This window comes from Phacochoerus africanus, chromosome X (genome assembly GCF_016906955.1).
Source record: "Phacochoerus africanus isolate WHEZ1 chromosome X, ROS_Pafr_v1, whole genome shotgun sequence".
NCBI lineage: Eukaryota > Metazoa > Chordata > Mammalia > Artiodactyla > Suidae > Phacochoerus > Phacochoerus africanus.
This window is the reverse complement of record NC_062560.1, coordinates 99642937-99670905: the sequence shown is the minus strand read 5'-3', so window position 1 is coordinate 99670905 and position 27969 is coordinate 99642937. Positions and strand designations below refer to the sequence as shown.

General features: G+C 36.0%; 1 protein-coding gene across 1 annotated transcript; it reads right to left on the bottom strand.

Moving 5' to 3' along the window:
• Positions 1–847: 847 nt before the first annotated feature.
• On the bottom strand, positions 848–25725 carry SLC6A14 (solute carrier family 6 member 14). Its single transcript, XM_047765627.1, has 14 exons — positions 25510–25725; positions 24394–24559; positions 20786–20917; positions 18652–18813; positions 17711–17849; positions 16124–16256; positions 14154–14294; positions 9617–9845; positions 7123–7248; positions 5300–5418; positions 4722–4821; positions 4360–4469; positions 2372–2539; positions 848–1421 (listed from the first exon to the last, which is right to left on the bottom strand). The coding sequence occupies exons 1-14, from the start codon at positions 25555–25557 to the stop codon at positions 1275–1277; spliced, it is 1920 nt and encodes a 639-aa protein (XP_047621583.1). The 5' UTR covers positions 25558–25725; the 3' UTR covers positions 848–1274.
• Between the last annotated feature and the right edge of the window lie 2244 nt (positions 25726–27969).

Sequence of the window (27969 nt, the reverse complement as noted above, 5' to 3'; positions counted from 1 at the left end):
CTCATTCTTGACAAGTTTGACAAGTTTGTCTCCTAATAAGTATGTAAATAAGTTATCACCTGTAAGTAGTAGCTTGTTCAAATAAGACAAAATCATTCTTTTTTTTTTTTTTGTCTTTTTGCCTTTTCTAGGGCCGCTCCCACGGCATATGGAGGTTCCCAGGCTAGAGGATGAATCGGAGCTGTAGCCACCAGCCTACGCCAGAGCCACAGCAACACAGGATCCAAGCTGTGTCTGCAACCTACACCATAGCTGACAGCAACGCCGGATCCTTAACCCACTGAGCAAGGCCAGGGATCCAACCGTAACCCCGTGGTTCTTAGTCGGATGTGTTAACCACTGAGCCACGACGGGAACACCAAGACAAAATCATTCTACTTGATCTATTAACTATATTATAATCATAAGACCTTAGATTTGATTGAAGCCATTTCCTCATTAGTATTTTGTTCCATTTTCTATTTGAAATTAAAGCTATATTTCGGAATATATAATGAACTACTCTTAATTTTGTGAAACACAGTAGAAATTAGATGGGTCATGTTTTTCTTCCAAATACAACCTAAGGAAGACATTTTGAGGGGAAAGAAATAATCAAAGCTTCTGAATTCCATTTTCTAGATTTATCACTCACTGACCATAGAATCCTTGTTTTTCTGTCTTATTTCACTATTTTTAAATAATGAATATAACCACTAAGTTTACATAGAAAAAGTGAGCCATAAATACATGAAGTTTTTAGACATGAATCAAAAGCATTACGGTATAGTCCTCATATTATATATGCAGTTCATTTTTTCATATATGTCTGGCATTTCTAATTAAGTGAGGCTTTCAATTTTAACACTTTCTTTTAAAAATATTTATTTTCCCCAGCTTTATGGAAAAGAATGATTGTGTACTAAGAAAACATAAGCAAGTATATTTTAAAACCTGTATAATAGAAAATATAACTATTTTCTAAATAACTAGCTCAAAATAAAGGCTTCAATATTTTAGAAAAATATTATAGTAATATTTACAAAAATGCTATTGTGAAAGAGGCAGCTATGTGTATATTAACAGATAGATAATCTTAAAAGAAATATAGTAATCACAGTACTAACATTAGTATATTCACATTTTTATATTACATTCCTGCTTAAATGGGAAAAAAACTTCTACCATTATGAACATAGTATATACATTTTTCTACTCAACATACAAATAAATAAAAATTTCCTCTATTGTAAAATAATCACATTATACAACCACATATTTTTAAAAATTAGATCTCATTCTGGTTTTCTACTGCCACTAACAGTAGGTATTTCATGGTCAGTCTCTTTTTTAGGATCTACCATGTTTTTGTATCTTTCTCCACGGTGTCTTTCCAGGTATGGCCCCCAGTTAGAAGCTGGTCTGCAGCAGCTTACAATGCGCTAAAAAGGACCAAAGAAAAAAAAAATGAAAACTATATTTTCATTTTAGAGTGTTAAGTCTCCTTGCTAATCAAAATGAAATAAGAACCATAGAAAAGTTCAAAATGATCATCTAATTTCTTAATATACCATCTACCAAAAAAATGATACTCAATTTAACCAACTGTTAATACAATTGTATTGACTACAAAGCCAAAGTAACTAGGTATGTAAATGATTTCAAAAGAAAGTATGTAAACCCATTCAAGCAACATTATCACGTCACATACTTTCACTAAATTCTCAGACATTTCTATCCTGGTCTTAGGGCGAGGGTTAGGTGAGGATCCAAACCAGTATATACCTGGGAAGTTTTAAGAACCAAAGAAAGGGTCAAACCATTGATAAAGATTCACAAAATCCTGATCTAAATCTTGAACCCAGTTTGACTCCTGAGCCTACCTTGTCATGATCCTATTGAGATGTCATAATCAACTCCATTACCCTAGGCCTCCAATGGAAGAGGGATAACACAGGGTCTATATTAGGTTCAAGACAATTTATCAGACTTTTCCCAGTTTTAACATGCTATTACAGTATGTATTAGTACTGTGACCAGATGAAGTTTTAAAGGTGAAAATTGTAGATATAAAGGAAAAAGGTCATTTGCCTTGTGTGTACAAGTATAGATACTATAACTTTTATGTGGTAATGCTTTTAAGCACTCTAATAGGGCCAGAAGATACAGCAGCAAGTGAGATAAACTCCTTAAAGGAGTTTATAGTCTAGTACAAGGAGACATGAAAGTGTATATCCAGTAAAATACAAATGTATATCCAGTAAAATACAATGTTATGCACATAGTAATGGATAATTATATCATGTATAAAAGGAAGAGTGATTAAGCATATTAGTCTTCATTTTGATCATAAGTATTTTATATAAAGTATAAATAATATTAACATGCTTACTTGAAAGATGTTTCCTTCAGCTTGAATTATTTTTATGATAGCCATAATTGGAATCCAAATAATGCAGAAAATAATCATACACCACCCTAGAGCAACTCCCCAGTCAGGGTATGGAATTTTGGCATAATCAGGTCTATGAAATTGCACCAATGACCAGATCAAAATTGCCTGTGAAAGTATAATGTGAAAAGAAAATGCTAAAATTAAACTTTATTGCACTAATGATTTCAAAGCAATTTTGATTCTATTCCTTAGAAATAATTTATCAAAAGCAATTAAAACGAAAATACATTCAAGCCAACTAATATAATCAGGTAACTAGACAGAAGATAACAATACTAAATGAACCAATCTAAATAACTTGTATTTGGCTTTGGATAGGTTCCTCCAAAAGTAGCACTTCCATATGCTTATAAAAGTTACAAATACTTGTACAACATGTATTTCAGTGAAATACTTTACCATATCAATTCAATGAGAATGTGAAGTACACTTTAGTGAATATGATTTGCTTCTTGCTTAGAAGTTGTTTCTATTATTTTCCACTATGCAGAGTACCCCTTACTCCACACCCAAAACATACACATTCATTGGTACATGTTTACCAAAGCACACTTCTCTTCTAGCCTCTTAGTGAGATAAAAAACAAGCTCAATATATGGGTAAAAGAGTAAATCTTAAAGATGAAAACACTTTAAGCCCAAGTGTTTTTAAACATGTTTTTAAAAACCCTACTAGGATGTTGCAGCATTAAAGCTAAATATTTAGAAATTTATAAAGCAAACAAAATGAACAAAACCCCAAAATACTTAGTAGTTCCACTAAATTTACCTCTTTGTTTTACTAAAATCAATGAGAATGTAGAATGTAAGAATTTTAAGATATTCAAGTTTAATTTTGGAATTAAACAAATTAATTCCTTTAATTTCATTACAGTAATTTAAATTTATTTCACAATTACCATAATTTTACACAACTACAAGAGAATAGATGAGGGATAATAGAGTCTAATATCCATGACTTAATACAAAACAGATGATAATGTATATCATTTAATATTTAATACTTTTGCATTTTAAAGTAAATCCAGTTGTCAAACCTGGTAATCAATGAAATTTAGTTGGTAAAGGGCTGATTTTATTATGGAGAATTTTCAAATAAGGAAAACAATATTTAGTAGCACTGTCAAAGTCATTTAGCAAGAATATGGAAAAAAAACTTAAAACCTTCTAAAAACAAATTCTAGATAAAATTACGTAATGGCCTTTTCTAGGATAACTTTTGAAGCATGGAGGCAATGAGAACCAAAATACATCCTTCATAAAGCTTTGCCACTGCTCCACCCTCACCATTTATTTACTAAATGTGTTTATTTTGGCTTTCAGCATTTTACTGTCCCTAACGGTTATTTAGAGACATTGTGTCTGTGTCTCTCCAGTAAGACATCTTTTGCCTTCCCTCACCTCCAAAATAGAACCAATTTTTAACATAAACTATTGCTTTTGTTGACACAGATGAGTTTCTTTTAGTAATTTCAGATACTAAATACTTCCCATAAAAATAAGCATTCATATCTGATTGTTGTTTCTTAACAATTAGTATATTTAGATTGAATTATTTGAAGGCAGAAACTGAGTCTTAAGCAGAGGTTAAGAACATTGTATATGGCTCAGCATATTTTTCAGGGAATTAGCAAATGACTGGTTTTTAAAAATTTATCCTACTGATAATTTTTAAGTATCTAGGACCTTTAAGTCTATAGGAGCTTATTTATTTTCTCAAATGATAAATGTTTAAGCCTATGGCCTCAAAGATAATACTAAAGGCATCTTAACTTAGGCACCTTGGAGACGCTAGTCATGAAGCAAAAGTTGAAAATCATTAATGACATTAATTTGTTTTATTATAAAAGTGAATAATTCGGGTTTATCTTAGAAGTGTTTAAATATATATTATTGATATCAAATTAATGGCATAATAATACTTACAATCAAAAGGATAGGTGTAATGACAAACCAGCAAGCTCTCCACCATAGCCAGAATATCCACCTTTTTGCTCCAATCATCATTTCTATGTCTTCAATGAATCTGTTCCCTCCTAAAAACAACAAAGAATTCATTCAGCCCTTATTAATATTTTCATTCATTAATCATTGTGGACCCAAGTTATCTTTGCATGTGTAAACATTTTTCTATACTACGAAAATGAATTGTATATAACATTTGACTACATTTTATTTATAATAAATTTTGTCCACTATATTATACTTAATTATTATAGCAAACATAATAAAAAGGAACCAAACTAAATCATTTTAATAAAATGTATTGATAATTCTATACTGTTTACCATAAATCCAGATGATTCCTATTAGTTCCAGTATAGCTGCAATCAAAATGCCCCATCCAGCACAGAAGTGGTCAATCAGATGAACCCAGTAAATTCCAGCCTACCAAAAAAATCAGTTACTTTGAAATATATTTTAAATTATTTTTATGATTGATCAGGTATTCAAATTGAATCTACTCATTTGATTCTAACATATGCTTCTTGGTTTCACCTCTGCCAAAATGTGAAAAGGAATGTTTTCAAATGTAAACACAAATGTGGCTCTAAAATCTCAAATAGTAGGGACCTTTCATTCTATACTGAGTTACTGTAAAAAAATAAGCATACAGTGTGTGCTCTGTAGTAGCTGCCAAGAAATATAACCTATGTTTAAAGTCTATAACTTTATTGTAATTGGGAAAATTGTCCATTATTGGGCTTTTTCTACTTCTGCAAAATATAATATCGAAATTGTGTTATAATGGGAAAAAATCTGGGCTAAAACTCAGGAAATCTTGATCCAAGTCAGACTTGGACTTGTCACTAAACATCCTCTTAAACTTGGCTTCCTTATTTAGATTATAAAAGGAATAATATACCTGAGTCACACAGACGAGACCAAGGAGAAACAAAACCAAGCAGCAACCCAAAGTTATGGGAACCCTCATTTTCTTCATCACTTTGGGAAATAAATCTTGAATCGTTGTTGTAATCGTTTCTTCAGAAGGGAAAAAAATGACATGCTATATGTCAACTCATTTGCCAATAACTTTAATCACATCCAATAAATTTAATCATTTTAATTTTAATCAACTTTTATTAATCAAATTTACAAATATATGCTGAGAATATACTCTGGGCCCTGCTCTTTGCTTTTAAAAATCCCTAAGTTCCTTTCTCTTGGTAGTCACCACTTGTCAGTTCTGATAAAAATCAGATGCAGCTCTATTTGTTGTTTTTTTCATTGGTAGCAGTTATTAGGTAACAGGTCCCCGGGGGCTGAAGTAGTTTGAAAGAGGGTTATAGGGAGGGAAGAATTCTAGTAAAACTTTTTTCTTTTGGTCTTTTTAGGGCCGCACTGGACATATGGAAGTTCCCAGGCTAGGGATCAAATTGGAGCTGCAGCTGCTGGCCTGCCTACACCATAGCCACAGCAATGCCAGATCTCAGCTGTGTCTGTGACCTATACCACAGCTTATGGCAACACCCGATGGGGTCCAAGGATTGAACCTTTGTTCTCATGGATACTAGTCAGGTTTGTTACCACTGAGCCACAACAGGAACTCCAGTCGAACTTTTAAGATGAGTATTTGAATAAATGACATGGAGACAGAAAGGCCTTCTAAGTATAAGAAATAAATGTGTTCACGAAACAGGGTACTGGCTAAAAGTAGAAGGGTATGTGGGTAAAAGGATTGAAAAACATGTTTGAAAATTTCTGGAGCGCTTTGAAAGTCAACTAGAGGAGGCTGGACTTTATCCTGTAGGCTATTAAAATGTTTTATGTAAGATGTTATTATGACTAAAACTGTTTCAGAATTTCTAGGTGTGTACCCTAGGGAAAATCCCTATGTGTACATAGAACCATATGCAAGAATAATTGTTGCAGTAATGTGTGTAATTTTAGAAAGTTGGAAATAATCCAAATGCCCATCATTGTGGCAGCAGATTGTGAGGTAACTAGATCTACATGTCTGTGTATATTCATAATATATATAAAAAGCCGTCAGAATGATATGTATGCTATGAAATTTTTACATGTATATTTTATTTATGGATACATATAAAATGCATACAAACATGGACTGAATAATATACATAATCCATGGTGATGGCTGTTTCTAGGAAGGAAGAAATGTGAATTGTACTGGGGGAGAAACATAGGGGTTTTAAAATTTATCCATAACAGTCTATTTTTCTAAAAAACACCCAAAGCAAATATAAAATATTGATGTCTCTTCTTTTTGGGTGTATGATACATGAGTACTTTGTATTTTTCCATATTTAAAAATTAAGTTAAAAAGAATTTTCAGGAGGAGTTCCCATGGTGGCTCAACAGAAACGAATCTGACTAGTATCCACGAGGTCGTGGGTTCACCCTGGCCTCGCTCAGTGGGTTAAGGATCTGGTGTTGCTGTGAGCTGTGGTGTAGGTCACAGTCGCAGCTCGGATCTGGCATTGCTGTGGCTATGGCATAGGCTGGCAGCTGTAGCTCTTATTAGACCCTAGCCTGGGAACCTTCATATGCTGCAAGTGTGGCCCTAAAAAGACAAAAGACAAAAAAAAAATTTTTTTTCCAGAAAGATTATTCTGAGAGTAAAAGCTAGAGGGGGGCAACACGAATAAGAAAAGGATGCTTTTAAGTAGAGGAAACATGAGTAAAATATAAGAGGGATAGGTTAACCCTGGGAGTATTACTTACCAATGGAAGCAAACTGAGAGTCCAGACCCAAAGTCAAGAGCATGAAGAAAAATAATATGGACCAAAATGGCCCACCTGGGAGTTGGGCTAGAGCTTCTGGATAAGCTATGAACGCCAAATCAAAACCTAAGAAAAGTGAATGGCATTTTAAATTAGTTGCCAAGAAAATTCACATATTTTCATATTTTCAAAATAACATACTAATTTGAATTTGGCAACCTAATCCATAATATACATTCTTTAGCAACTCTTTCATCTTCACTTTCAAAAGTATTTGACTAGGTTGTTCTATGATGTGATAATGTGAAAGTGTGATGTGAATCAAACCAGTGAGATAAATTTTGTAAATGGCACATTTCTCACATAAGAAATCTTAACTATTTCCATGATTTTGTGTTAACTGATTTTTTTGAATTAATGAAGAACAACTGTCTTACACTCCAGAAACCTAAATTAGGTCACCTTACTTCAGCCTAGAAATTCTAAAAGAATTACACTATCAATAAAGATATATTCATGGAACAAACTTTTTAGTCTTCAACTCTCTTTCCAAATGTTTACACAGAATCACTGTATATAGTGCCATTTTATTTTTTCCCACTGTACATGTAATAGCTGTGTAGTGCCATTTAATTTTTTAATTGACATAGTTGATTTACAATATTATGTTAGTTTCAGGTGTACAGCATTGTAATTCAGTGTTTTTGCACATTATACTCCATTACAGGTTATTACAAAATAATGGGTATAACTTTAGTGCCATTTTAGTTAATATATGGATACCTGCAAAACTATATAATGAAACTGTAAATTGAATCTTATTTTCTATTTGATGTATGCTACCTTTAGAGACCCCCTTTTTTTTTTTTGTCTTTTGTTGTTGTTGTTGCTGTTGCTATTTCTTGGGCCGCTCCCTCGGCATATGGAGGTTCCCAGGCTAGGGGTTGAATCGGAGCTGTAGCCACCAGCCTACGCCAGAGCCACAGCAACGCGGGATCTGAGCCGCGTCTGCAACCTACACCACAGCTCATGGCAACACCGGATCGTTAACCCACTGAGCAAGGGCAGGGACCGAACCCTCAACCTCATGGTTCCTAGTCGGATTCGTTAACCACTGCGCCACGACGGAACTCCGAGACCCCTTTTTAAAAAGTTTGCAATCATATGATACTTAGTTTTAAGTATTTTAAATTTCTCCAACTTAGGCTAGAGAATTAGCTTCTAGCCTAGGCTCTGTCACTTCCTAACTATTCGATCTTCTGCCAGACATAACATTTCCATGTATCAGTCCACTCCTTTGTAAATGATGAGCTGGACACTAGATGCTCTCCAGAGTCCTTTCTAGTCCTAATATTCTGTTCTCATTTATCCGTCTCTCCATCAAATGATACTAACCATAAATAGAAATTTAATAAGGGATTCTTAAAAGGAACCCTAGAATTCTGTTCCTAAGAATCTTTAAAGTTATGAAGTGGAGTTCCCGTTGTGGCTCAGTGGTTAATGAACCCGACTAGCATCCAAGAGGATGAGGGTTCGATGCCTGGCCTCACTCAGTGGGTTGGGGATCCGGTGTTGCTGTGAGCTGTGGTGTAGGTCACAGACGTGGTTCGGATCCTGCATTGCTGTAGCTGTGGTGTAGGCCGGCAGCTACAGCTCTGATTGGACTCCTAGCCTGGGAACCTCCATATGCCGTGGGCGTGACCCTAAAAAGACAAAAATAAATGAATAAAGTTAGGAAGTTCATGAATCAGATTCCTTTAAAGCTGGATACAGCATACAAAGTTAGTTGGGTTTGTAGCTCTATGATATTTATGTACATAGATTAATTTATTCATATATATTAATACATACCTGTATATACGTGTATACATACATATATAGATATGCATACACACAAATTAAATGAAGACATTGCATGCAAAGTGCTTAGCTTGATGCCTGATGCATGCAATTGTGCAATAAGTAGTTCATATTAAGGACTAAATGAAATTTGGAAAAAAAAAAACCTTAATTGTTCTGCATAAACCTTGTTTCTCAGGTCATCTAAGAATTATTATATCATTATACAGTTCCCATCATGGCACAGTGGAAACGAATCCAACTAGGAACCATGAGGTGCAGGTTCAATCCCTGGCCTCGCTCAGTGGTTTACATATCTGGCATTGCCGTGAGCTATGGTGCAGGTCACAGGCCCGGCTCGGATCCCACATTGCTGTGGCTGTGGCGCACGCCAGCAGCTGTAGCTCCGATTAAGCCCCTAGCCTGGGAACCTCAATATGCCACAGGTGTGGCCCTAAAAAGCAAACAAAACAAAACAAAACAAAACCCACAAAGAATTATCATATTAAAATAACCAAGTTATATAAGGTAGAATGAGAAAGAAAATGCAGTACCCTAAATCTTGAGTACTTTAGTTGCTATAAAATATACCAGTGTTTCTTAAATGAGCTACATTGAATTAATCAAAGTTAATGATATATATTGCATTACATACCTGATTTTACAACTTGAGAGACTTCCTTTCCAGATATATGAGCCATGTGTCCCAATATAGAAAAAATAGCAAATCCAGCGAACACACTAGTAAGGCAGTTTGTCAAACAAACTACAATGGCATCTGAGTAGCAATTGTTATTGAACTTGTTGTAAGATGATAGAGCAACTAAACCACCCCAAGCCACAGAAAGGGAGTAAAATATCTGTGTGGCAGCATCTTTCCAAACCTATAATAGAAAATAATTTAATAGTCAAAAAATAATCTTAATTTTTCATTTGTGAAATATTTCACAAATATTTTATATATACAAATGGATATCAAATATTTCATATGTACAAATGGATAAATATTTCATATATACAAATGGATAAATACGTGAGTGAAATAAATGCCTAGGTACCCACTACTCAGCTTAAATAAGATGCTAAATAAGATGTTACCAGTCTTTCAAAGCCTCTGTGTGCCCCTCCCAACCTCCAATGATAACTGCTATCCTGACTTCTGTGGTTATCATTTCTTTGATTTTCTTTATATATTTTTTCTACATAAATATGTAACCTAAACAATATGGCATTTAGCTTTGCATGTTTTTGAATTTATAGATAAGTTTTCTTAATGTGTGTAAACTTATACAAGCTGCCTTTTTCCACTCAGTATTGTATGAGATTTATCCATTATCAATTTGAACCATTGAAATTTTAATTTTGTAAATAAAAAAAATGAAAGAATATAGGCAAGTTCATATGGTTCAAACTAGATGTATGTAGTTCTGAGCATTTTTTTCCACTTCTGTATTGTATACTACAGTGTATCCTATATCCTGTTGATGGACAGGATACTAAATATTACCAAATTATTTTCCCAAGTGGTTGTATAACTTTGCACTCCCACCAGTTGGTATGAGACTTCCCATTCCCCCACATCCTTGCCAACACTGGGCAGAAATGTTATATGGTCCAAACTAGTGGCTGTGAGATGAGAGTTTTGTTAATCCCAATTACTTTAAGGTTTAACATGTTTTTATATGTTCACATTCCATAGTTTTATTTCTGTGAAATTCTTGTTCATATCTTTGGCTGATTTTTTGTTTGGGCTATCTCTTTATGGAGTTTGGATTCTAATCTTTATCTGCTATATATGTTAAATTTTTGTCTCAATTTGTGGCTTATTTTTTTCACCTCTTAACATTGTGTCCTTTGATAAACCAAAGACTTTGTTGTTGTTTTAATGTAGCTGAAGGTATCCATCTTTGCTTTTATGCATTGTCATTGATTTCTCTGACATAAAAAAGAATTCTTATCCCAAGGTCATAAGCTACCGTCCTATATTTTCTTCTGAAAGACTTAAAGTTTTGCTTATATTCTTAAGTTTTCAATTCACCTGAAATTGATATTATGCAATTAAATTAGATATCGCAATACATTGTTTTCTAAATGGAACATCCATTGTCTGAAAAGAACTGATATTATCAGTTATATATTTGGATATATTTGGATATATTTGACTATGTCAATTACATCAATTACATAGTCCATTCTTTTCCCATTGATCTGCATCCCCACCTCTGCCACATACCAAATTCCAGATGTTCATTAACCTGTTTCTGAGATTACCATTCTGCTCCACAGGTCTATATATATCTGTACCTATACTAACACCACATTATTTTTAATAACTATAGCATTATAATATTGTTTCATATGTGGTAGGACAAGTCTTTCTCACTCCCTCAGAAACACCTTGGAGGTTTTTTTTTTTTTTGTCTTTTTCTCTTTTACATAAAGTATATGTTTTCAAGTTCCATGGAAAACTGTGGCTGGGAATTGGACTGTAATTCCATTTACTCCACATATTGATTAAGGGACAATAAAAAAAACAATTAACATGGCTAGTACTAGACAATTTTGGAAGAATGATGATACATTAAGCATCCCTAAGTAAAGATGGCAGAAGAAACATTTGGGGCCATATGTAAACAAACATGGTGCAACCAGAAATGCAGAGGGTCAGAATGGGCTCTGAGGGCAAAAGAATAAGACAACCTATGGTATATAGAATACAACCGGAGCTCAAGACTCTTAATGCCACCAGCAAGAATTTCTCAAGGCATATTCTAGAAAGGGCTGCCAATCCAGTTCCCTCATTTCATGTTTAAATTAGAGCCCTATGCAGCTGAACTCTTCTCTTTAAGCAGCTCCTACCTCTTCATCTAATTCGGACCTCTTTATTATTCCCCCTTTCACAATTTACCCCTCCTGTTTTTGCTAAAGGACAATAATTTATCTTAGAAACTAACTTAGGTGAATCCATTTTAATAGTGAAATTCTGTAGATATAATGTTACCCCAAAGAAAAAATATATAATTGTGAAGATTTCATAAAATGGGGCTGGAATTCCCGTTGTGGCACAGTGGAGACGAATCTGACTAGGAACCATGAGGTTGCAGGTTTGATCCCTGGCCTCACTCAGTGGGTTAAGGTTCTGGCGTTGCCGTGAGCTGTGGTGTAGGTCACAGACATGGCTCGGATCTGGCATTGCTGTGGCTGTGGTGTAAGCTGGCAGCTGTAGCTCCAATTGGACCCTTAGCCTGGGAACCTCCATATGCCACAGATGTGGCCCTAAAAAGACAAAAGACAAAAAGTAAAAATAAAAAAATAAAATAGGGCTGGCATATATGTAGGCAAAAGCATGTTTTTAGTACATCTGAAAACAGGACTGGTCAGTGGAAGGTAGGCCATATAATATGGTGACTAACTTATCAAATGCTTAGAATATAGATTGGAGAGGAATAAAAAACAGCTAAGAAAAAATTCTCATTGCCTGCAAACCCAAAGAAAGGGTGAGGATAGTGTTTGTGTTGGGGGGTGGGGGAGAATGATTAAATTGTATGTTTCATAAGGAGATTTAGGTTTAACTCTGATGTTTTAAAACTAACAGAGACACCGAAACACAGACCAACATAAAATAGTCATATGAAAATTTTAGGATAGTTTTATGTAGCTATAAAGGCCAGGTGATCTGAGGCTTGTAAAACCCACTTGAAGAAATATCAAAGTGGCTTTTCAACTGTGCTCAAGTTGTGAGGTTTAAAGAAAATGGAAGGTCCACTTCTTAGGGAAAATGTTGCATCTGTAATAACATAGTATTATGTAACAGCAATGACTGAAACAATTGTGTGCTCATAACTATTTACCATTTTAAAGTACATTAACATATTTTATCTTGTTTAACAACCTAACAGAGAGAAGATGATGAAGCCCAGCTTCCATTTTATTTGTTTCTTATCCATCATCAAAAATGGTCTTTGAGTTGGGAAGAGATTAACAAACAAGGTTAAAAGATGTGAGGCCCAAGATAAATGAAGAAAAAACAGATGGCCTGTGGACACATCAAAGTATGTTAATCTCCAACACAAACAATAAAACTTAGTAGTTCTAAAATCATTGTTTTGTGGTTAATTATTGAATGAAAATTATTTGGACATAAGAAAAGTAACCAAAGGCTGGTGATTGATCTTTCAATTTTCAAAAAGGTAAAGGATGGATTTCCATGACTAAGAACTGATAAATTTGACTTAATACTTAACAGAAAAGTTCTACAACAAATAACTAAATATTCATATTACAGGTATTTAGAAAATAGCAATTGCTAGAAATTAGCACGAGTTCCATAAAGAATACCATAGCAAACTAAAACTAATATCCATTTTAGCTAGCACTACTAGTATGTAGATAATAGTGTTTCTTGATTTCAATATAATATTGTGGGGTTTTACCTGACCAGAAGCTTAATGTGTGCCAAGAATGTGACATGACTACTAAGAGAGTTAAAGTATTATTAGGCTGTATCAATAGAAGCATAGTTTATAGCATACACTTATGGTAATGCTCCTTGCAGTCAAAATTGTAAAAGATTTTGTGTACCTATGATACAGCCATTATCTGGAGGTAAACTAATACTAAAAGAGGGTTACCAATTTAGATTCATGGCACATATATATGTGTGGTACAAGTAACAGTTTTGTTTATGGGATGTTTCATCCATTTCAAATTTATATTTTAACTTCATAATCCATTACTTAAAATTTGATACTACTTTGCGATTATTAACTTTTGAAGATAATTAAAATGTATATTAGACCATGAAACCATCAACTATAATCTTTAAATCTACTATGAGTTTATCCAAGAAGTCACATAGTCCTGGTCATCAATTTGTAAGCATTCATGCATGAAATATTTTTTTTTTCAGATTAAAAAGCCCCAAATCCTTTTGGTCAAATAGAGTCAGTTGGAATAAAATGACTTTTAAAATCCTATTGCTAAAAATGATTGTCTCACTTCCAATAAGAGAGCATTAGTGTCATGTTAAATAGCCAAATCAGACATCCTAGTGGACAGAAACACTGATACATTTAACTGCATAGTCTTTTGCAAGCTGTTACATTATGACACTCTTAATTTCAAACAAAGATTTTTGTTATTGGCTTTTAAGGTTTACCTCCTCATATAATATGCAATCCAAATTGTCTTACCTCAGCTTCCCTAAGTTTTGTAAAATTTGATTGTGCTCCAATATAGTATGAAATGCCTTTTGATGCACCATCCAGAGTTGCTCCTCGGATCAACAGGATGAGTAGAACAACATAGGGGAAAATAGCTGTAAAATATACCACCTACCAAGAAGAACAACCAAAAGTTAATAGGTAATTTTTTTAAATCATGGTATATAATTGTATGCAAATAAAATTATTAGCCAGTGGAAATTATCAGAGATTTCATTAGGTTATTAATAAGTCTGACAATACCAATACCAAATTTGGCTTTTTTTTTTTTTTTTTGGTCTTTTTAGGGCCATACCCACAGCATATGGAAGTTCCCAGGCTAGAGGTCAAATCAGAGCTATAGCTGCCAGCCTACACCACAGTCACAGCAATGCAGGATCCAAACCGCATCTGCAACCTATACCACAGATCAGGGCAATGCCAGAGCTTTAACCCACTGATCAAGGCCAGGGATCCCATGTCCTCATGGATACTAGCCAGGTTCATTGCCACTGAGCCATGATGGGAATCCCCAAATTTGGCATAATTTCCTCTTTCTGTTCTCACCACTCTTTCAGAACACCAATGTATGAAGCAATATTTCCTGGGTTTGGGTTTGTATTGTAAATCCATAATACATCAGCAGTGGTAACTTGGAATCTAGATGGAGTACTTTCGCAAGTGTATCCTAATAAATGTGTGAGGGGACTGACTATCACCTCTTGGTAAATTACTCCATTGAAGTGGAAGGGAAATGATTTAAAACCCTGCAATAGTTAGTATATACTCAGTCCTCAAGGAGAAGGAAAATAATCTCATAGGTATCCAATCCCATGAAAGTTGATTAAAATGAATACTGGAAACTTGTTATTATCATCCTTAATGTTATTGTTAAGAGAGTTTGATACACACACACACACGAACAGCTTGTGTCCTAGATAACACATGGTTCCAGATGAAAAGGTTGCCTTTGAGGCTGGTTTTTTATTAATGTGAATGATTTCTTTCCTCCATAGATGTCCTATGTTTGATAATATGCCCAAGGAGATGATTTAAACACGTCATCTAGAGACCAATAAAAATTAATTGCCTGGGCAAATGGCTTTTAATGGATTCTTTCAATACTAACATCAAAAATGAATCAAGGGTTTCAAAAATATGAGATTGCAACATTATTTTGGAAAATTTCCACTGACTTTGTGATGTTCACAGTATTTCTGTGCTCTAACTGCAAGTCTCATCACAATGTAACATCAACTGAATGTGCTAGATATTGTACCAGCAACACAGAGATAGGATCCACAGTTATTTCTGTCTTCTATCTTCAAGGAAATTTCAGTCTAGTAGTTACAAAACGTACACATTTACTTTTCTGGGTACTATAAACTGCTCACAGAGAAAATTTTTCATGTTGTTCTCTGAAACTGCCATGATGCTCTCTGAAAGTTTAAAAAATAAAACAAGTGGGAAGTGTTTTTCAAAATAGGACTCTGCTGAGAGAGGGTTTGGAGTTAATTTTGGCAGACTTTAAGAACTATGGTATAGTTTTTTCCTCTAACTAGGGGAATCCTGACACTATTACGTATATAACAAAGATCTAGACTGTCCAAACCAAACACTGCAATATATAATTCCATTCAGGATACTTATTTATACAGTAGGATAGAAATTTTAAAAATATACTCCCAAGCCTGAAAATGCTGTATCAGCTAGAAGGGTCCAAGTTTAGAGTAACTGCACAAATCTAGTATTACTAATTTTTGTTTGTTTGGTTTTATTTTTGATAATAGCAGTGTGTTCTTATGCATTTTCTTAGAGTGAGGCTGCTTACTTAGAAAGTTTTTCACACATTTAAATGTTCCCATTATAGAAAAAAACCATGCATTTGATAATGTTTAACTTTGAACTACAATGAAATTGGAAACCAGCTACATCACTTTCTAGTGTGTTTTCTAAATTACCTTGCCAGAAGACTTGATTCCTTTAAACAGTGCTGCTCCAACTATGAGCCAGGCCAGAAGAAGACAAAGTGCTAAATACCACACAATGACTCCAGTCTCATCCATTCCACTCGACCGTTGGAGCGCCACTTTACTGAAAACACAATCACTTTGATGAACACACAATCACTTGTCTGAATACATTGACTTCTGTAGTATCTTTTATCCAAGGGGATGCTTCATGAGTATTTTATTAAAACATCAATGTTGTGTGAACTTTTTATTGCTACTGTTGTATGGAGGGGCAAAAATAGTTCAGTGAAATGTCCCAGGCTCTGAACTTTCTGGTTAACTGCACCCAATCCAAAGTTCCAAATCCTAGAATAAAAGATCCACTGATTCCTTTAGCTATGATTTTCCCCTAATATTTCCAAGCTCATCTACAGAGAGAAACTAACCCTACATTTTAGTCATTAGTCAAGTAAAAATGACAGAGAAAACATTTAAAATTGTATTAAATATTTTCTTATTCATCATACTTGTTATCATCAAACCTAAGTGCAAACTATTACATTTAGAATGGATAAGCAATGAGGTCCTACTGTATGGCACAGGGAACCATATCTAACCTCTTGGGATAAAACATAATAGAAGATAGTATGAGAAAAAGAATGTATGACTGGGTCACTATGCTACACCACAGAAATTGACACAACACTATAAATCAACTATAATAAAAAAAGTTTAAAAGAACCTAAATGGTCCCATTATTTGTACTTTTTTCAAAGGCTTTCTGTAAAATTCCATTATTTCCACTAGGGATATATATGGATCTAGGATTTTAATTCTTAGCTTGATGCTTGGAACATTTCAATGTCCAAATTTTAGAAGGGTTACACAGAGCAATAACATGTAGATGAGGAAGAGCTCATTACAGCAACAAAGAAATTATATACAGGTAAAGGGTAGAAATACAGTAAGGAGAGGAAAGAGAGATCATTCAAAATTAATAGAAGCAGATACTGACTTTGAAAAACTTATGGTTGGGGGTTGGGGATGGAAATGCTGTAAAATTGGGTTGTGATGATCATTGTACAACTATAAATGTAATAAAATTCATTGAGTTAAAAATTAATAGAAGCATATATAACCCCAAACATCTACTTTTACCATATAATGACAATTATAAGCAAAGTGGATAGTGAAGAATTGTGGCCTTAAATAGCAATTTTGCCCCAAGTATTACCCTTCACCCAACTGTATATCATTAGAACTTGCTCATTATAGTCAAAAGTTGAATATATTTCTTCAAAGCAATGCCCTAACTTATAGCTAAGAAGCACTATATAAATCATTACTGACAATGTTATGCTCATTTAACCTCTAACTTATAAATCTGTTAATCTGTTAACTATGAGCTAATTTTGCAGATTACTACTACTCACGCAGGATAGGTAAACGTGAGTAAAAGTATAATTTACCCTGATTCCATGCCCCCTTTTTTTCTATTTATATGAGTTAAGAAAAGAACTGATCAGGATTTTACTGCTATTTATAAAAACTTTTTAATCACATCTGCTTAAGGTGTAGGTAACTTACTGTACTCACTTCCAATATTGTTCACTGGGAAGCTGCCCTGGCTGATAAACTTCGCTTCCATTGATGCAGGTAAGATTGTTGGCATCTACCCAGCTTTTATTCATTTGGAAGATTTCATTTGAGCGTATACTCACATTACAATGTGTTACTAAAATTTAGAAAAAAGAATACACATACAGACACATACTTAGTTTTAGAAGAGTACTTTGCTGGAAAAAAAAAAGTTTTAATGGTAAAATAAAGTACTGTCCAAATTGTTACTCGGTTTAGTAACTGAGATCTTACAAATGGAATAAGCCATGCATATCCAACATCTTAAATCTCTGCTACTAAACTGGGGGGTGAGTGTGAAAATATCTGCTCTTTTAAACTGAGATCATATTTATAGTAATAACTGCCATAGAGTAACAATCATTTCAGTTGGGATTTAGTGCTCTAAGGAACTGTTAATATGTGAACTTATTTAACCTGTTCTGATAAACGACATTTTAAAATTTCTAAGAAGTGTTAAATTTTTACCACTTTATCTTCCAATACACAGAGGCAATGCCAGTGGTAATAGTCTACAATATTGATGCTACATTATCCCAAAGATCAGCAACATATGACATGACAGCACTCAGCATCTCCTCAAACAGTACTACTATCATAAATCATGCTTTTCTCTCCTACCGCTTTCCCATTTTCCTCCTCTTCTTCTGCGCATGACTTAGGCCTGTAAGAAGGACTCCTAGAAATGGTTTAGCCTTACTGGCTGCCCTCAGAAATTAACATATTGCATTAATCAATTTTCAGATTATACATGCTTTATTCTGCTTTCATCAGTAATCTATGGCTCACTTAAAATTAAACCTAAATTGGTTAGAAAATGATTTAACCCTTTAATATTATTAGAAAACATAGAAGAATGATGCAGAGTTAACAATATGTTTAAAATAAACGAATTTTACCTATAGGCGATCTGCTACAGTTTTCATCTGCCCAATAAGAACAATTTTCCCATGGTAGTTTACGTTGAAAAGAAGCAAACATGTAGTAAAGACTATAGGCAATTATGACATTGTAGTAGATTGTCACAAAAATGGATATCAGGACCATTGTAATCCCCACACCTGGGAAAGAAAACAATTAAAAATCACATAAAATTTCTTTTGCTAATTCATAAAGCTGCATCTCAGTTTCTACAAAATCTATTTTATTTTTATTTTATGGCCACACCTGCAGCATATGGAAGTTCCCAGGCCAGGGATCAAATCTGAGTCACAGCTGCCACCTATACCACAGCTGTGGCAACACAGGCTCTTTAACCCATTGCCCCCAGGCCAGGGATTGAACCCACACCATCACAGAGACAATGCCAGATCCACAAAATCTATTTTAAAATGAGAAAACTGTTTCAAACAACACTTTCTCTGTCTTTATTTTTTAAGGGGCGGGGAGCAATACTACTGTCTGAGTAACATTCTTCTCAAAATTAAAATTATTTTGATGCTTGACTTTCTGACACAGTTTTTTAGTTAATCAGAAAAAAGTGCTAAGATCAAAAACAGGAGCCCTGTATTAAGCCATCAAATTCGCATAAGGAAAAACTATGTTCATTACTCTTTTTTATTAAGTCTGTAAATTCTTGTCAGAGTGGGTAACATTCTAAAAAAATAAACTATTTAAAGCACATATCCTGGAGTTCCCGTCATGGTGCAGTGGTTAACGATTCCGACTAGGAACCATGAGGTTGCGGGTTCCGTCCCTGCCCTTGCTCAGTGGGTTAACGATCCGGCGTTGCCGTGAGCTGTGGTGTAGGTTGCAGACACGGCTCGGATCCCGCGTTACTGTGGCTCTGGCGTAGGCCGGTGGCTACCGCTCCGATTAGACCCCTAGCCTGGGAACCTCCATATGCCGCGGGAGTGGCCCAAGAAATATCAAAAAGACAAAAAAAAATAAAAATAAAAAATAAAAAATAAATAAAGCACATATCCTATTGACTCACTGATCAATACTTCCATCTTCCTCTATAAACCAACATTTTGACAAGCAGATGATAAAGCCTCTGAATTAATGTCCTAAAAGGAGAGCATCCAGCATTTCTACAAGTGCACGTAAAGAAAATTCAGGAGTTCCTGTTGTGGCTCAGTGGGTTAAGAACCTGACTAGTATCCATAAGAATGCGGGATTCGATCGCTGGCCTCACTCAGTGCGTTAAGGATTGCCAGAAGCTGCAACATAGGTCGAAGATGCGGCTCAGATCCAGTGTTTCTGTGGCTATGTCATAGGCCTCAGCTGCACCTCCAATTTGACCCCTAGCCTTGGACCTTCCAAATGCCACAGGTATGGACTTAAAAAGAGAGAGAGAGAAAAAAAAGAAAATCCAATAACTCAGTAATAATCCAAATTTAAACTTCTGAAATTTCTTTAACTCAGTAGTTTTAAAATGCAGCTTAGCACGTTAGGACTAACTTTTGAGGTAGCTTCCTCAATATTCCAGCACAATATACTATTTACCTCACTATAAATTTATTTTTAGTGCTACACTGAAGATTTTACAAATAGTTTTTAGCAGCTAGCATGTACCAAAATAATATCTAATCTTCAAGCAGAAAGGCTGTTTGATGTTTTATAACAATCAAAAGGTTTTTAAAAACTTTCCTAGTGTCCTATTCCATTAGGTGCATCCGAGGAAAAAATAGTGGCTTGCTCCTCAACTTTTATGAAGGAGGCATTGTAAAAGATATGCAAAAGCAAGAAGATAAAGACTGCATAGGAAGTAGAAAAAAAGCCAGTGCCATAAAGTTAATGCACAAGACTGTGTACCAGGAAAATTCAAAAGGTGAAAATTTGAAAATAATGACACCCTTACAACTCTCTCATCTCCTTCCTAACTCTACCATATCTGCAGCCCAAGATAAACAGAAATACAAATTAACATTCGATTTCTAAATTTAACAGTGGCAAATATTCAGAAAAACAATGTATGCCTTTTTGCCTTTAACATGTCCAAAGGTTAAATGCTTTTCGTCCACAGAGTAAGGACAGCTACATGCAGGAATAAATCAATAAGCACAATAGAGAAAACATTTTAATACCAACCTTGAAACAATGGAAGAATCCTCCAAACTGAAACTGGACCTAAGCTAGCAAATTGTCCCAGAGAACATTCCAGAAAGAACAAAGGCAAACCAGCCAATGCTAGCATAATCGCATAAGGTATCAAGAAGGCACCTGAAAAATGCAAAGAAGAATTGGAGCACTATTATACCCCCAAATCTTGATGGCACTTTACAAGCAGCATAACATTTTGAAAGCACTCTGATACAGTGGAGTCAGAGAGTACTGGGTATAGGCTCCAAATTTACTACTGTCTGTGAGAAAGTATTGATTCTCTAAACTTAAACTCCTCTCATCCATGAAATGGGGAGGCTAGTATTATCTAATGAGGTTGTTTTGATTATTAAAAACAATAGCGCATAAAAACCAATCCACAGAAGTTGAATGATAACAGGCTTTGGAACCAGATAGACCTAGGTTTATATCCTGGCTCCATCATACACTAGTTATGTGGCCTGGGGCAGTTCACCCAAACTTTCAACCTTAGGTTCCTCATAAATGGGAAGAACAATGACAACTCAACAGTTTGTGCTAAGGCTTTAATTGCAGAGCCTGTGTGAAAACACTTGGCAAAATGGGCAGGCACATCATATATGTTCAAAGTTAGTTTCCCTCCTTTCTCCTTTAAAATATAAATGATCTGTTTTTAAGACCTAGATATGGTTCAAAATGAAGTTGTTGCAGTTAAGTACATCTCTAGATAGTCATAGGAGTCTTCACTCAATGTTAATAAGTAATTTACTACTTTTGGTAAATGGATCTGAACCTTTGAGATGCCTTTAGAATTAACTTTCAATTTCATAAGGACTAATTCTTCTACAATTTGATTATGCAGGCCCATTTTTTTCCCTAAACCTTTTATTATTTGTCTTTTTTTTTCCTGCCCAATTTTAGGGCAAAATATTGTTCATTAGAACTTTGACCATATTGTAGGTAGAAGTAGGGACAGAATATTAAACTTTTTGTTTTGTTTTGTTGTTTTTTAGGGCTGCATCCTAGGCATATGGAGGTTCCCAGGCTAGGAATCAAATAGGAGCTGTAGCTGCCAGTCTATGCCACAGCCACAGCAACATGGGGTCTGAGCGGCGTCTACGACTCACACCACAGCTCATGGCAATGCCAGATCCTTAACCCACTGAGCGAGGCCAGGGATTAAGGATGGATTCCAGTCGGGTTCATTACTGCTGAGCCACAATGGAAACTCCAGAATCTTAAACTTATTGTTAACAAAATCTAATTTAAAAAATGCAGAGATCAGGAGTTCCCGTCGTGGCGCAGTGGTTAACAATTCCGACTAGGAACCATGAGGTTGCGGGTTCGGTCCCTGCCCTTGCTCAGTGGGTTAACGATCCGGCATTGCCGTGAGCTGTGGCGTAGGTCGCAGACCTGACTCAGATCCCACATTGCTGTGGCTCTGGTGTAGGCCGGTGGCTCCAGCTCCGATTCGACCCCTAGCCTGGGAACCTCCATATGCCGCGGGAGCGGCCCAAGAAATGGCAAAAAAACAAACAAACAAAAAAAAAAGTGCAGAGATCAGTGAATAAAAATGGGCTTTGTTTTATGTACATATGATTTAGCCATGTTACATTTTTCCTCATGTATTTTTCCCATTATGATTCTGTAACATCATGTCTGGAAACTACATTTTTTCCAACCCTCAAAATATATTCTACTAACAATAAGGAAACAATAAAGTACTTGTCACATACAAGTCACTAGTCACCAGAACATAGGGACAAATACGTTTTTATAGATGTTGCAATGTACATACCATCATTACTATGACTAAGAGCAGTTCAATTCCTACCAGTGATAAATATGAAGAAAAAGTAATATAAAATATTCCTGTTTAAATACAACAGTAAGCAAAGTTTTGCTAGCACAATGTACATAGATTTTTAGACACAGACAAAAAAGAATTTTCCTCAATGTTACACATGGCTTCCCCCTATTATATTATTTCATTGTTAATAATAAATATGACTGAATAAATTATCAATACAATACAATGGTCACAAACTGTTAATAATGCTGACCTAGACCCTAAGGTAGTCTGATATTTCCCTTTTATAAACTGCTACAAAGCATCTACAGATAAAAAAATGATTCCAGGTTTTAGCAACAGTCTTTCAAACCTGACCATAGTTTTAAATCTGATCTATTAACATTTGACAAATTTGAATTTCATGTTTATCTTCTACCCTTGGGCAGAATAAAAAGAAGCAATTGAGGGAGTCTAGATCATCTATTACCCAAGTGATGTGACCTTTAAAAACTGAGAGTCAATATGATACATTTAATTTTAGAGGAAATGGTAAAAGAAGTAGTAATAAATAATGCCATTTTGTTTTGGCTTAGTTTAAAAATTCTCTATTAAAACTCGTTTAATAGAATTCCTGGAAATTTATAGTAAGTACGATGTTAAGTCACAGGAAATTTCCAAACCTGAACACAAGAGGCTGAAAAGGAGCCTGAATGCTTCTCTCCAGTATACTGACCTTAGGATATAAACACCAAAAAGATTGTGAATCCTGACTCATCTTCCGACTCAAACTTATACCAACCCATGATTAAACAACATAGGCTCTACATAGGGTAATTTATTGGCACCAACACTTAAAGTGTTTGTAAAGAGAGCTCCTTTCTTAAGTCTCTGAAGGCCAATATGAATATTTTAATATAAGCAATTAACAAGGAATATAAGATTGAAATATCACCACACAAAATCCTATTGTACAAAGAAAAATAATTATAGTGGCACAGTTTCACTGGTACCCAATTATGAAATACAAGGGTATGTCACCTCTACACTTCTAATAGAACCTGTAATTACCAGTAAATAAAATATGGTGTAAGTGAAAAGTTGTTTCAACATTACTAGAGGATTGTGCAACTCATTTTGTTTCCTTCTGTGTGTCACCTCAGAGTTATTTCTTTCTCCCAGTTCTAATTGAGTCTTCCTTAGTGATCTATGAGGTATAAACAGTATTATTTTGCAGAAATGAAAAACCTAGGCTTGGACTAAACTCTATTGCATTTTAGAAGAATCTTCTACACGGCCAATCTAATTTGGAATACATGTAACTGAATATTGCAGGTTAAAGTACTAAACCTTTAATTACATTTTAATTAACTCCTTCTACACTTAAATTTCCAAAACATAATGCCTTATTTTAAGCAAACAATTTATTTGAGCTTCTTATTAGAATAAGAATTCCCTGCCTTTTACTTAGATTCAGCTGTAAATTATGCAAAACAGAACTTGAGTCTGAACAGATTATCCTAAGAACATGTCTAAATTAAGAAGAGTAAGTCATAGTTGAAAATTACATGGAATTTCACATCAGAAACTCAGAAGTGCTAAATATACAATTTTTATGAAGTTTATATCCAAGGATCTTGTGAAGCCAGCTTTCCAACTTGAGCTAGAAACTCATAGTCTAAAAATAAAATGCAGTATGCTCATTTCCCAACCTCCCACTAACCCATACTATCATACACCTTTCCTCAGGTCTTAAAGTGTCCTCAGAGGCCATATAGTACATCACTTAATACACAAAGGGGAAATAAATAGAGGGGGGAGTAAATACCTCCACCATTGTTGTAGGTCAAATATGGGAATCTCCATACATTCCCCAATCCCACTGCATATCCAACCATAGACAGAAGATAATCCGATTTTTTGGACCAGTTACCACGGTCCTGATTTTCATCATTTTCACGAATGTGGAAATCCTCAGATGAAGCTGTCACTTTCTAGAAAAGAGAAAATATCAACAGCTTGTTTCTATATTATTTTAAAAAAACATAGAAGCATAATTTCCCAAGTGACAAAGAGTGAGAGAGACACTGGGAGAGAATGAACTCTGAAAACCATAGCCAGGGAGAATGCTTTCCAAAGTTGAGATTTCTGTGGATGGCTGCTTTTACTTTACAATATTTACTGCTTGAAATGAAGAAGAAGGAAAAAAAAGCTCTGTAGGTGGCTATTTTTACTGCTTCTTTGGGTTAGATCACCCAAATTTTGGTGGAAAAATTAACATGGCACCCAGCATGAAGGGCGAATGAAGTAAATAAGGTTTCAAATACAAAAGTCTTAAAGATGAATTAAGTAAAATCAACACTCTTGAAATAGCAGGACATCTTTGAGAAGAAGAATCAAATAGAGCTTCTACTAAAAAAAAAAAAAAAAAATCCATAGACTCTTTTTCCTAGAGGCTGATGGTTTTGATTATCTGGAGTTTTCAGAGAAGTTAAACTTCACTCCGTATCTTGGAGAATAAAATCAGTGCTTTCTTTAAAGCCACAAAATAATATTCAGAGACAAATTCTCCTGTCCCACCAGGTGGAGCAGCGCTCTCCTCCACTTCAGAAGAGAGGGGAGGGTTCCCCAGGTCAGATAAGGACAGTGCATTTTCTCATTTCCCTCTAGCATATATGACACAGTCCAGAGAGGGAGAGAAAACAGAAGTTTGTGGGCATACCCAAGACAGAGGGTAGAGCGGCCCTAAGTCTTCTAACTACCAGAGTAAGAACTATTCTATTTTTCTTCTACTCTATTCGGACATCTCAGGCACACTTGCAGGTGGTTGAACAGAAATATGAAAAACAGGCCACAGCTGCGGAGAGCAAAAACTGAGACTTGCCTCCCCTTAAGTTTTCCCTTCCCAGGCCCTCCACACCTCCCACAGCTCCCAGACCCCTACCTCCTTCCCTCTGCACTTGAAGAAGCTCGGGCACTTCAACCTGTCCATGGTTCATTCACTCCCTGGGCTGCTACGCCTGCCTCGCAGTCTGGCAGAGCTTGACTGGTGGCAGGTGCACACTCCCTGTAGCTACTTGCCAGAGTGAACCACCTTGCCCAGGGGTGGGACCATTTATGGAGGGAAGCTCTCTCCTCCCCCGCCTGGGCGCCCTGTCGTGTCAATTACCGGAAGGGACTAAAGTGAGGCTCTGGTTTTTCCCCAGGTAAGCTGGCTTGTAGCAATCCCCTGCCCCGGCCCCGGGAAAGGGCTGGGCTGTGAGAGAGCGGAGCGGTTGGAGCCGAGATGACTGACAGCCTTTGACTCAGCCGTGCAGGTGCCACCGCAATCTTGCCTCCTTTCCCGGGTTCCCTGCTTCCTCGTAACCTCTTCTTGGTCTGATTTCTGTCCTGGGGCCAAGTACTGATCTGCGCTGGTGCCGGAGGCGGGGAGGTATGGTCTCTGGGATCCATTCTGTTCCCTGAGATTTCCCCTGAACAGACAGTCCTATCCTGGGCTCTGGGATTTCCCAGAGTTTTGCCCCTCACTGGAAAGCTCTTGATCCCCCGGGGCAAATGCTGCTCCCAGAGCGAAAGCTCCAGAATTGGGCACCTTGAAAAGCAGCCAGTTGGGATAAGATTACTCAGCTGACTCTGCCTGAAAAGAGCAACTTTGAGCCTATGTCTCAAGCATCCTTCTCAGCCTTAGGAACAGCATTGCCCTTTACAGGGATTGCTTTGTGTAGTATTTCAAAGAGGCCAAACAAAAACAAATTATTGAGCAGGTTTATGGGAAATTCTAACCCTAACAAAGGATTCCACTTCGCAAGAAAGGCGAGGCCTAGAAAGTAAACTATGAGGAAGCATCCCAGCTTGGCCAGAGAGGAAAGAATTATTACAATGCTGTTTACCCGTTTAGCACCTTTCAATCAGGAAACTCAAAGGATTTAAACTCAATCTGCCCAGGTAAAAGATGGTGAGAGTTCTATCAAACACAGCACAAACTGCACACAGAGGAACCAGCCGAGAGCCAGAGTCTCTACCTTATGTGCAGCTCCTCTGTTCTCCACCGACTGACATGAATCTTCCACTTGCAATAGAAATATACCCTGGGGACCTGTTGTATAGCACTGAGAACTCTGTCCAATGTTCTCTGATCATCTATATGGGAAAAGAATCTGAGAGAGAATGGATCTGTATATATTGATTACTGAATCACTTTGCTATACAGCAGAAATTATCACAACCTTGTAAATCGACTATACTGCAATAAAACTTAAAAAATGAAAGAAACAAAATATGCCCTGGGGAACCTGAGCAGGTAAGGCAGAAAAGTCCACAAGAGAAGTGGGAAGGTTGTAAGGAGAAAGTATCAGTAAGTTTCATCTAATTTTATCTTGAATATAGCACAAGGCCAGTGTGTGTGTGTGTGTGTGTGTGTGTGTGTATGCTCATGCCCACACACATGTGTGCACCTATTAGTAGTATGTGCTACTGGTGTGAACTAAAGACTAAAATGAAGGAATTATTAGCTTGTCTCAGACATGGAAGAGAGGAGAGGAAGAAAGACTTATAAACCTCTTTAAGAAAGAATGAGCTGAAATGCAAATCTAATAATAGCATTTACCAAACTATCAAAGTTCTGTTTGCATTGGGGCACTGGAAACAGATGGTAACTGTGGAACTAGAAAGAGAATAGGAATATGTCCATCCCAGGGGCAGTCAGCCGGCATAGGAAACAACCAGCAATTTTCCCTGCCTGTTATGCCATAGAGAAGCTTCTAACGACTTTGAAAGTTTAGAGGCATAAACAGGAGACTGTATAGTTTGTTTACTTGCTAGTTTCGGGGATATTATCCCCATTGCCATGCATGGCTTTCCATGACATGACTCCTTCCTACCTTTTCATTGTCCTCTCTTCCCTACCTCTGCGTCAGACTCTTGAGTTTGTGTGTCCTTTCCTGTGCATGCACATACATGTTATTACTCACCTCTGAGCCTTTGCTCATGCTATTGCTTCTTCTGGAAATTCCTGCCTTCCTCATTTGGCTAACTACTACTCATCCTTTAAGACTGTGCTTAGGTATCACCTCCTCCAGATCTTTCCACAATGGTTGCACCTCTATTACTACAAGCTGGGTTTAGATGCCTCTTCTCTGGAGTCCTAAGCTACTCAAAACTCATTTCACATTGTGTGAAACTATTTGCTTACAGTCCTCCAGACTACAAGGTCTCTGAGGGCAGAAACTGTCTTAATCAGTCCTGACAGACACAGAACAGGCACTCAGGAAATGTTTATTAGAAAATTTGGCTCAGAAAAAGCCATTTAATAACTTTGTGGGCAAAGAAGGTGAAGGACAACTGGTCCAGAATCCAGCCCCAAGAGATTATAAAATACCAGAAGCTCATTTTCTCTTCTTTGGGA

Bases quoted from the DNA above. Each gene is read 5' to 3' on its own strand.
- SLC6A14 (XM_047765627.1), bottom strand. From the start codon at position 25,557: ATGGACAGGTTGAAGTGCCCGAGCTTCTTCAAGTGCAGAGGGAAGGAG. The intron at 5,419-7,122 runs GTAAGTAATACT...TCCCTTCTGAAG, and splicing joins CTCTCAGTTTGCTTCCATTG to AAACGATTACAACAACGATT. The intron at 4,470-4,721 runs GTAAACAGTATA...TGTTGTTTTTAG, and splicing joins AGGAATCATCTGGATTTATG to GAGGGAACAGATTCATTGAA.